This window comes from Hemiscyllium ocellatum, chromosome 32, assembly GCF_020745735.1.
Source record: "Hemiscyllium ocellatum isolate sHemOce1 chromosome 32, sHemOce1.pat.X.cur, whole genome shotgun sequence".
Classification (NCBI taxonomy): domain Eukaryota; kingdom Metazoa; phylum Chordata; class Chondrichthyes; order Orectolobiformes; family Hemiscylliidae; genus Hemiscyllium; species Hemiscyllium ocellatum.
This window is the reverse complement of record NC_083432.1, coordinates 27,963,710-27,975,928: the sequence shown is the minus strand read 5'-3', so window position 1 is coordinate 27,975,928 and position 12,219 is coordinate 27,963,710. Positions and strand designations below refer to the sequence as shown.

General features: G+C 38.0%; 1 protein-coding gene across 1 annotated transcript in view; it reads right to left on the bottom strand.

The window, feature by feature from the left end:
- The window catches only part of itga3b (integrin, alpha 3b), a 164,211-nt gene that overhangs the window by 36,281 nt on the left and 115,711 nt on the right, over positions 1–12,219 (bottom strand). The window contains exons 9-14 of the mRNA XM_060849050.1: positions 10,179–10,318; positions 8,786–8,869; positions 5,056–5,123; positions 2,776–2,915; positions 1,794–1,937; positions 779–888 (exon numbers count right to left, since the gene is read on the bottom strand). Coding sequence (XP_060705033.1) covers positions 779–888; positions 1,794–1,937; positions 2,776–2,915; positions 5,056–5,123; positions 8,786–8,869; positions 10,179–10,318 — 686 coding nt within the window. The remainder of the gene's footprint in view (positions 1–778; positions 889–1,793; positions 1,938–2,775; positions 2,916–5,055; positions 5,124–8,785; positions 8,870–10,178; positions 10,319–12,219) is intronic.

Below are 12,219 nucleotides of genomic sequence, written 5' to 3'. Positions count from 1 at the left end.
CCAGAAATAGATCAAGATTAGAGTGGCGCTAGAAAAACACAGCAGGTCAGGCAGCATCCAAGGAGCAGGAAAATCGATGTTTCGGGCAAAAGCATGGATGAAAGGCTTTTGCCCGATACGTCGATTTTCCTGCTCCTCGGATGCTGCCTAACCTGCTGTGCTTTTCCAGCACCACTTTAATCTTGACTCTAATCTCTAGCATCTGCAGTACCCACTTCCGCCCAGAAATAGATCAGTCCAGTTACCTTATAAGGTTGTAGGTTGGATCAATAAGGTCATGGAGGGACTTAAACACAAGAGTAAGTATTTGAGATTGAAAAATATACAAAACAAAGATTTGACCGAGCTCCTTCATGTTCTGGACAGCAAGCTGTTTTATTTTAATAAAGAAGCTACCTCAACAAGTCAAAGCAAACTCCAGAGGAAGCTGGAAGTCAAAAATAAAGACAGAAAATGCTGAAGAAACTCAGCAGATCTGGCAACATCTGTTGAAGTATAAGCAAAGTGAATGTTTCGAGTCCAATATGACTAGTTGCTCGAGCAATAAGTCATCTTGGACTCAAAATGTTAAATTCTTTTCTCTACTGAAACATACACGCTTCCATGCACTTTGAAATACACTTCCTACCTACCCTGATCCAGCAACCCCCAAAAATAAAGGCGGCCTCTGGACATAAATCATTAACTATGGTTGTCTCTCTATCAGACCTGCTGAGTTTCTCCAACATTTTGTTTTTATTTTACCCAGAACAAAAGCCCTTCCTTCTTTTTCCCTTACCTTCTGATGGGACGAAACACCTCATTGTTCCCCAATCTGCCAAACTCATGTTTCATTTGGAGATTGCTGTTGCATATCCGGTCATTGCCACATTCCTTCTGAATATGTATCTGTAAGAAGCATTTTTTTGTATATATTGAAATAGGAAATCCATCAAAAGTTACAAAACTAGTGCTGTGGAAAGTGATTCTTTAAAAATTAATTTAAGCCTATGAAAGTAATTTTGGGTTTTCCCATTATATTTGAAAGAAATTCATTAATGTCTACCCAAAATTGATAATTTTACTTGTCAAATACACTCCTGCCCCCACTCCCACCCCACATCCCTTTCATACCCTGGAGTTATAACAGCTGGTCCCTGCTCACATTCCAACAACCTGTCAAAGTGCCATTAATCACATCTGAATGGAGGTAATTCTTGTCAGATATTCAACCACACAGCTAATCCTACTCCTGCACTAAACTAATCTTCACATGTGTGCACTTTCACCATAGACTGCATCATCAGAAGATGATATCCATTCTCTTTATTAAACGCTGGAGCGCAAAGGCCTTTTCCATCAACGTAGTCACATCATTCAGGACAGACCAGTGATCAACAGAAAAATTCTGATGTGTGTGGCTTAACTAGTATCTGCATAAATATAATGTATTTTTGACAATATTCTTTTAATCAATATATTATGACCAACAATAGTTATTTGGTACAACCCTGATCATTGTTTACTTTATTTATAGAAAAAAACATTTTTGCAGCTCTCTTGCATTTCCAATAAGAAACAAAAAATTCTCAATATGTGATGTGATTCGTGCCCCATTTCTCGGCCCTAACTTCCTATACGTTTTCTTAAACTTCCTCTCTATTGTTTTTGCACACTCCTTTTCCTCACTACTTATTGCTGTTCAGAAGTCACCCAACAGTTTTGCCTGAGTCAAGATCCTGGTGGTTAGGCCTATGATAGGGCTGGCAACTGTCCAGTCAGCTCTTTATAAACTGTTGCGTGTCCCATCATACCTCTTCTAGACCAGTATGGTCTTGCAGTACATTCAAAATGGGATAATTATTCATATCAGCCCTTCTTCCTCTAGCCTCATTGCTATTGTCAATGGAATAATTCAGAGCAACAGAAATGGGTTGAAGCTTATCCTGCACATTGTCCTGTAAAATGCAAGGAAGATTATTTTAGTACAAATAAATATCAGGAATTCATCATTTTCAAGGAGACTAATATTATATTAAACCCCTGTTGCTCATTTAGAGACTTCAGCCTGGTCTGTACTTAACTGTTCAGCCTTAGAAGAGCTGAATCTAAGAGCATTTGACTTATTCATAGAAAAGTGAGGAAAAAATTAAGCCAGAATTTTTTAACAGGAAGTTCTTGCAAATGTTAAGATTTTTAAGTGCACAATCAAATACAATAATGGTTAGACGATACAGAAATCTATATCAAAACTTCAATATCAAAACTTACTAGCACTGTATTAATAAAAAAATGTTGTTGCTATTGTCTGGATTCCAGCTCTAGTTCAGGGAAAGATTGTAGGAAAATTGAGGCTGTTAATCTTTATCAATTATCTGAGGTATTTAGAACTGGCCATTATTAAGCACAGAGCTGGGAAAAATGCCTATGTTGTTTCATGCAATTTATACCATCTCATGTAATTATATTTTATTTGATGGTTGCATATTTTGGTGAATGAGCTGAAAGTACAGTGCGAGAGAAACAAAAGAACATTTATCATGTACACCCTCTTCTTGTTTCGAAACACACACAGGGTCAGAACGGCAACCTACTGCTCTTTTGAACCAAACTTCCTCAGTTTAGCTGAATTTCTATTTGAATAGATTCCCAAGTAAGCCATCTTTCAACTAGAAAGGTTAACCTGAAGTCTGTACTGTAACAATATTGCATTTGAACATATCAAGGTGAGACACTCAACATTCAGCTGAAAGCCTGTTTGGAGGAATAATTAAACAGAATGCAGGTATACTTTACCATCAATCCCAGTTGGACATTCTGGCATTTGGTTTGTGGCATTTTTAAAATGCCATTGTAAATGGCACTGTTTGTCTGAACAAATTTAACACGTGGAGGTGAGCGCCTCTCTTTTTCGACCTCCAATGTATATTTAAGAGCTGTGCAGAGAAAAAAAAGGCAAGTGAATGTGGGGGCCTGCAACAATAATTGGCATCTCTGTAGAACATCTCAGGTGTAGCAAGGTATTTTAAAGAACATAAAGTTGAGTTGAAAAAGTAACAGGAGATGACAATGAGGAAGGGAAAAGAGGGACAGAGTCACAGTAAAATACTGTGAACAAGCGTATCACCAAGGTATTAGGTGGCAAGTTGACTATATGCACACTGTCAACAAACTGACACCCTAATAACAAATGAGAATAACATTCATGAAGTAACTCCATGAAGGCCAGTATCCCATCACCAAGTCACCCTTTATTTGCATGTGCAATGTACATGACACTGATCCAGCTCCCTCAGAACCAGCTCTCAGAGTGAGCAGAACCTCTGACACTTCTGGCTTTTTAGAGTGAACAGGCATGTCTGACACTCCTGTTTATTTTTCCTTTTTTTAAAAAAAATATATTAACCCCCACACTACTGCCTAACTGCGGTAGTGCTTATTTTTCCCCCAGCACCCATAGTGTGTGTGTGTGTGTGTGTGTGTGCAGGTGTGAGACTCAGTGAAAGACACAAGGTGCACGAATCTTTATTCAGTTTCCACCACCAGGAAGAAAAGAAAACACCCAGTGACAAGCAGCGCCCTTCACAGCAAAGGGCAATGCTGTGTGGTCAAACAGTGAAGGGGAGGGCAGGGATTAAATCAAAGTCACTTTTTATATCTGTTATCAGGACTCCTTGATTGGACCAGGATAACAGCTCTAATCAGGGAACTCATATACTATGAAGCCCATCTGGCTGACCTCATTCCTATCCCTACAGTTCGCCACGTTAGAAAGTGACCATTCCAATTGCTGCATGGTAAATATTTGCTGGAATAGACCAGAGGATTTCTAATGGAGGGTAACTGAAAGGAAGCATTGATGGTTCACATACACTTAAAATTTGAGTCACAAACTTTTTTTTTGGTCAATTATCTTTGTACAAAGTCTAATTGGCTACCTGTTATGTTTTTTTTAAATGAACTTACTTCCTACTTAAAGGAAATAAATAATCATTTAATACATTGATCTTAAATTTTAAACATAGAATAAATACTTGGCTTGTTCAGATCAATGGTATTGTTGTGTTTTTATTATTCACAATGAGTTAGGAATTATATTTTTGTTTAAATATATTTCCAGACTGCCATACCAGTCATGACTGCATTGCACTCAGGAGCCAAGCATCAGGCCCAGGGTGAGATCTGTAAATTACACTTGATGAAAAGCTCCTGTAGTTTTGGTTAGAAGTGTGGCTATCTCAAGCGCTGTGGCAAGAGTAATGGAGAGGGTCTGGCAAATTTATCTCCCTTACATATACATGGGAGAAAGCTTTTTAGCATCCTCACATTTTGTGCGAGGAAGAACATTCTGAAGTGCTCGGTGTCTGAGAACCCTCCGGGTCTGTTGGGGTGGCATAAGTTAATTATGGAACATATTCCTTTAGACTTTCTTACAAATATGGTGCACTAGAAAATGGACAATTTTTATAAGACATGGCAGCCCTTTTAGAATTATTTAGAAGCAGACCTGTCCACCATTTTAATTAGAGCTTTTGTGTAGCCATGGTAGTTTGGTTTAATAAATCTGATGTACTGAGAGGAAGAATTTCGAGCAAACATGGGTTTAATAATTGATGCTCTCGCAGGTTGAGAGCTGAGGCCTTGTTGTACTGAGCGCGTTATTTATTTACTGATGTATTATGAGTTTTTTTGTAGAGTAGTATAGTAGTTAGTTTATTGTTTATTGTAGGTTTAGTTGTTATAATGTTATATTTTCATATTTTTGTAATTTTATAATTTTGTAAAGAAAAATGTTTTCAATAAAAACTATTTTAATAGAATTGCGGTTTATCTCAAACTTCTGACAACCACACCACAATTGCAGCACTTACCAGATATATTAAGTTAATATTTTGATTGTTGATGATTTTGAACAGTTCAAGATTTCAATATCAGATTGAACATTCAGTTGCTCAGCTCATAAAAATTAGGCAGATCCCACAACCACACTTAATTTCTCTAGTGAGATCAGTATCCTATAGCTTTACATGCACTGCCTTGTGGAAATGTGGTAGTTCATGGAGTGCTGATACTTACCAATATTACGATTGTACTTCCTATTTCCTGTGCTCATAATATATGAGAAGCAAACGGTCACTGTGACACTAGATGAAATAAAACACAAGCAAAGTTTTTACAGATACGTTTAATGTGTGATATGAAGTTGATCTATCATTCAAACCTTTACATACTTGTAGCTATTTAATTTGCTTATTGAAAATATCTGATCAATAGTTACACCCAGATGCCATCCATTCCATTCCCAATATAACCATTTACACCGTTGCAAGAAGTTACTATAATTGCTAACATCAAAACAGATAAATCTTCAGATTTTTATGAGTCTTAACTGCTTGACATTAAAACATTGCCCCATCTTCTCTCTTCCTCTCAGAACAAGAAGTATATTATGGTTAAATTTTGGGTACCAAAATCTCTCTTTCCCAAGATTGAGATGCAGCAGTGTTTCTCTTGGACTTTCACACAAAGAGAAAGAGCTCCAGAAGCTATCTACAGATGGCATATGCTAATAAATTCTGAATAGTATGGACCATTGCTAGCTCCTTTGTCACAGTGTTCCACCTTATCACGTTTAAGTTCTTTGTTTTGTGGTGCAATGTTAGTATCCTACACCTATGTCATAAACTAGAAACAAAAACAGAAATTGCTGGAAAAAGCTCAGCAACTCTGAGTTATAGAGTCATAGAGATGTACAGCATGGAAACAGACCCTTCAGTCCAACCCATCCATGCCGACCAGATATCCCAACCCAATCTAGCCCCACCTAGCCCATATCTCTCCAAACCCTTCCTATTCATATACTCATCCAACTGCCTCTTAAATGTTGCAATTATACCAGCCTCCACCACTTCCTCTGGCAGCTCATTCCATACACGTACCACCCACTGTCTGGAAAAGTTGCCCCTTAGGTCTCTTTTATATTTTTCCCCTCTCACCCTAAACCTATTCCCTCTAGTTCTGGACTCCCCGGCCACACGGAAAAAACTTTGCCTATTTACTCTAACCATGCCCCTCATAATTTTGTAAACCTCTATAAGGTCACCCCTCAGCCTCCGACGCTCCAGGGAAAACAGCCACAGCCTGTTCAGCCTCTCCCTATAGCTCAAATCCTCCAACTCTGGCAATATCCTTGTAAATCTTTTCTGAACCCTTTCAAGTTTCACAACATCTTTCCAATAGAAAGGAGACCAGAATTGCATGCAACATTCTGAGGAAGGGTCACTCATCTCGAAGTGTTAATTCTCGATTTCTCTTCACAGGTGCTGCCAGACTTGCTCAGCTTTTCTGGCAATTACTGTTTTTGTTTCTAGGTCAGAAATCCAGGTTCAAATCCCACAAACTGTGAAGGGGTATTATATCATGCCCAAATAGGTAATTGAATTCTTCAAAAAAAAACAATTATGTCAGCATGAATAATAAACAATATTTGGAAAATAACGGATTTATGCTTTTTTGGTTTAGTTTATTTTCTGTAAAGTTGTTCACAGGGCTATGGCCTCTCAGGTGACACAATTTGCTCAGTGTTGAAATGTGGTATTGTCAGCTGCAAATCAGGATTTTACATGAATGGCAGGATCAGGGAAGAAGCAGAATCTTTCATCCTTTCTCAAGATCACTGTGTTCACTCGAAGAGCACACTATTCTTGTTGAACTTTCATGAATTGGAAGCTAGCGAACCGCTACAGTTTGAGTCCAAACTTCTTGTGCCTGTAACCTGGATAAAGTATCTTCTTCTTTTTGCTGTGCCCATCTCCACCTCCAGAATATCTCCCTACTCTCAGTAATCCAATAACAGGGATGCCCTACCTCTCTCATTGTCACATTTCATAGGATTACATAAGGTTTACAGCATAGAAATAAGCTATTTGACTCTACCAGTTCTACCCAAACTTCCTCTCACCTTACTCCTTAGTCTTAGTCTCTTGTTGTAACCATCTATTCCCTTCTCCTTCAAGTGTTTGTTTAGCTTCCCCTTAAATACATCTACACTTTGCACTTTAATAATTGGTAGAGAGTTCCATATTCTTACCACTCTTTGGGTGAAAGAGTTTCTTCAGACTTCCCTATTGAATTTCTCGGTGACTATCCTATTTCTAGTTTCATAAGTGGAAACACTCTTCCTGTATCCAAATGTTTAATAATTTTAAATATTCCGAGCAGGTCACCTCTCAGCCTTCTTTATTCAGGAGAAAGAAAATCTAGCCTGTCAACCCTTTCCTAATATGTAAACCCATGTACTTCTGGTGTCATCCTTGTAAATCTTCTTTTAGGACAAGTTTTGCCTTCACACCTGATAGGGTTCTGGGTCAGGGAGGAAGAAACTAAAAACTACAAGAAGAGAACAGGTTCCAAAGAACAGTAAGTTAGAAGCAACGAGAGAGAGGTATGAAGTCCTTGGTCGATAGTGGAGACAGAACAGTGGTCCAGAGCCCGTCTAAATTAGGGGAGCTCTGAATAGTTCAGAGACTCAGTGATGAACAGTGGGAGCAAGTTAGCACCTGAAAATCATTGCCAAGGAATAATAGAGCCAGGATGCCAAGCTAAGAGAAACGGGTGAACAAAAAAACTGAACTCAAGGCAAAGGTGCAAGATGACAGACAACCTCCAGCAATTAAAGAGAAAAGTTCACAAATGGCCAATGCAATGTTATATTTAGTGGTTCCACACTATCCATGACCTAACTACAGGCACTAGAGTTGGTCAAAACCCAAGCTTCGTGTGGTTGAAATATTAGACAGAAGGCAAATGTGACACTGAAGGTAACAGCGCTGCTTATATGTTTAGTAAGACTCTCTACAAATACTTAATAATACTTCGCAGGGATTTAGAACAACACTTCGATCCCAAATAATAGTGATTAATAAAATACACAAACTTCATCTCGTCATACTTCGGATCTCTTTTTTTCTCATTTGCTATCAAATTTTCAGTCTCTTCACATGTCTCCATCTCAGTTCCCAATTATATAATTGATATTTGTTATTGAAGTGTTTGCTGACACTTAACTGTGCATGTTCAACTCTTATTTTTCTGACAAAAAAGCAGATTTCATTTTTAAAGATCTACTTTGTTTGACACCTTTTCACATTCATCAATATATTTAAGCAGAAATGTAATCAGTGGTTAAAATATACTGTAAAGCATTATAGAGTGGTCTCCCCTGGCTTTTGTTCCAGGATGGATACATGAATAGGGAAGTTTAGGAGGGATGTAGACCAGGCAGGTGGAACTAGCTTAGTTTGAGATTATGTTCGACATGGACTGGTTGGACTGAAGGAGAAAGTGAGGACTGCAGATGCTGGAGATCAGAGTTGAAAAATGTGTTGCTGGAAAAACACAGCAGGTCAGGCAGCATCCAAGGAGCAGGAGAATCGATGTTTCGTGCATAAGAAGGGCTTATGCTCGAAACGTCGATTCTCCTGCTCCTTTGATCCTGGTTGGACTGAAGGATCTGTTTCCGTGCTGTATGACTATATGACTATGACTCCAACACAACAGCATGGTTGGAATCTGAAACTCATGAGAACCTCCAAAAGGTGTTACTTTAATGTCAGCAGTCACCCATTTATGGTATAATAATGTCATTTGGAAAATCCAGAACGTTGTGTAAAGCTCAGCTATCTTGCATCCATCACATTTTATGACACGATGCTCTTTGCTAAAATGTGGCTGTAAATGAACAAATTATCAGCTATCAAAAGTAATAGCTATTTCAGGGAAATTAACAATATTTTGAAATGCTTACCAGGACTTTATGGTGCAGTTGCTGGGATCAATGATGTTTGGATGCACAGTGAAATCCTTACTAATATTAATAACTGGCCGAGATCTGGAAACAGACACATGCTATTAGTTTCAGAAATTCCATCACTTATACCCAACAGGCTCTGGGATCTTTCATCCACTTGCTGCCCATACCTTTATCTTTGCTGAAAGTTTATAGATGCAAAGATTGAAAAAGGAACAGGAACTTAAATTATGTAAATTATTTCCTATCTGTGGGAATCTCCAACAAACTTATGTTTTTCACACATTTCTGTGAAACTTTCCTGCCATTTTTCCCATGATAGATTTCTGCATCACCTTTATAATGGGAATTGCTTATTTAAACTTGTCATGTGGTAATTTCATCCTTCTGCCACTTGAGGTGGCAAATTGCCACTGTCATATATCTCCCAACCACTCAGCCTGCTTTGCAGGGAAACCTTTAAGACCCAGCTAACTCTATTTTTCTACTTTTTATTCTTAATGATTTCCTACTGAACTAAATAATCATCCAGAGATTTTGCTTACTCTCAGACCTGACTAAAACTGTGGTAATCCTCTTTAAAATTACTTAGTTTCTGGGAGCAATTTTTCTAGTCAAGACAGGAGTCTGATCTGCCCAAAATGTATCCATCAGAGATAACCAGACAGAAATCTACTGAATACAGGCACAATGTTGTAGGTGAAGGTACACCTTTTTATTTAACACTTGAAGTCGTGATTTAAAGGCTCAGTGTCCCAAAGCACTTCAACAGGGACGTAGAAAATTTAAATGTGCAAATTAAGTGAGTGGATAGAGTGGCAGGTGGGTTGGTTGCTAATGAGGATTGGGTGGAAGACAGAAGCCAACTCTGGTAAGGTGGCCCATGGGGGTCAGCAGGAGGTATTGATTTGAGGTTGATCATAGTATAATTATAATCTTCTTATGTGATCAGAGGATTATCATTGTTTGTCAAGTCTGAAGGTAATCAGAATCTCTGTCCAATTAGTTCATTAAGTAGTAAAACATTAAGAATTAAAACTAGATAACTATTGAACTTAAGTGAATCAGAATCTTTTGGAATTTAACAAACTTCTCCGGAGGGCTCTAGAAACACAGAGTAATTACTCATCCAAAAATTCAATTTCCCAGGCTATTCCCATTGACTTAGCTATATCAGGGGATTCTGCATGGTCTCAATAAGCAACTCCAACTACACAGATCCAGAAAATCCATAGCCATCAGAACATCACAGAGAAGAACAATTAAAATAAATGACTTTAAAAGGGAGTCTGAACAATGACAGTATATCGTGATCCAGTTACCCCTGTTGTCTTAAATTTAACTCATACAACAACTCTATGACCATATCATACTTGTTTAAAGGTGGTACCTCAGTAAAATGACTCTGTCGGATAATGTTCCAATTAGAATGTCAGGGTAATCATTCCCGTCGACATCAAGTCCTCCACTGATTGAATAGCCAAATGTATTGATGGGCTTAGTTTTCCCCAGATCTGCTCCACTGATGACCTTGAAAATGAAAATGAACTCATAATTTATTGTTGAAAATGTGTTGCTGGAAAAGCGCAGCAGGTCAGGCAGCATCCAAGGAGCAGGGAATCGACGTTTCGGGCATGAGCCCTTGAAGAAGCTCTCTTCCTCCCTCTACAAGGCTCCAGAATCTGCAGTCCTCACTTTCTCATAATTTATTGTCACAACATTTCATTTGCTCACTTAATATGTTATTTCCAAAGAACTTTTCATTTTCCATGAAAACAATTCTACCCATGGTATTTCTTAACTTTCGACATGCTGTCCAAAATTCGACATTATTTCAAATTGTATATAGCTGCATGTTTGTGTCAAATGGCTTTTACTCATTGATTGTTTGCTGTTTGATTGTTTTTATATTTATTTAGCATAACAAGTCCCTTAATAGAAAGAAGAGACAGGAAAGGACTGCATTTGAACCCAAATTAGATTTGAACGCAAGTGTCGTATGTAAAAAAAATATTAACACCATCGGAAATAAGTGGTGCTACTAAAATGGGACATTGCCTTTTGATAATGTCCAACACTGTATCTTTTCAGTTTGGTGAGGAACTACATAAAACATTTGTGAACTTCATCACCACCATGTTGTACGACACTAAGATATTTTATTTCTTGATCACAATTAAAGTGCTTATTTTGGCAGTCAGCCTGAGCTATCAAATTACCATAGTCACCAAGAAATTCAATAGGGAAGTCTGAAGAAACTCTTTCACCCAAAGAGTGGTAAGAATATGGAACTCTCTACCAATTATTACTCCATCCATCCTCATCTTTGAAATAATGCCATGGTATGTTTTATATTTTTGTAAGAGGGCAGAAAAGGTCGTGATGTAAAGTGTTATGAAATACAGTGCCACCAATAATGCAACCAACCCATCCCCGCTTGGAATATCAACCTCGATTTCTGAGCACAAATCTCTCAGAGGTGGGTCTTGAACCCGCTGCTGATTCACAGGTAGGATAGCGACCACTGAGTGAAGCAAAGCTAACACATTGGTGCATCAATCAACTTTTTGAAATGGAGTTGAAATTTCGAACAAGAACTGGCAGAATGTTTGCTTTTCTCTGTGACTAGTAACTTATCAACAAAACTGCATTATCAAAAATCGTTATCTCAAAGCTAAGCCTTGGTTCACTGATGTCATTCCCAGAAAGAAATGTGCGGTCTACCACAAGAACCTCAGCGAATAATTTCAGTCCTCTGGAGACTGAAAGGTGAGAAATTGAGTTAAAATGTATCCCACATGGTGCTATGTGAAATTTTATTCTACAGAGAGTTCAAATCATTCCCCTGCCTAAAAATATGCAACAGAGAACCAATTGTTGGGCAGTTGCTCGAATGCTTGCACAGCCAAAAACTACATGAATCAAAAGAAAGCTACAATGGGATTAATGTTTGTTTTTAGTGCAGGCAGTGAATGGAAGTTAGAACTTGGCTGTATCTTATATAAACTATTCAAGTTTCCTTTCCAATGGCACCACTAGCAAAATATTTCAAATGAAAATTTTTTTGTCTTTCATTTTTATCTCATCATCAGGGCTTACAATTCCAGGTAACCGTCAATGTGCTGTCACCAAATAAAATGAGAAACAGGATGTGCATACTGCCTGTGAATAAGTATTTACAGTATAAATTTAAACCTTTTTGAATTGTTGTAGATGCCCATGTTGTTTCAGAAAATATAACTGTTTTGAATATTAAATAAATTTGATGGTGAACTGAACACCTTGGGTCGAAGAACAGTGGGAGAGTCTGAGTGAGGTACTGAAGAGTGGCCAGGGGTCATGGAAGCACTCCTGATGCAGCTTACCATTCTCAAGGCGGGGAAAAGAAATAACCTCTGTTTTTAATATAAAAGGAAACATCAATCTAACAT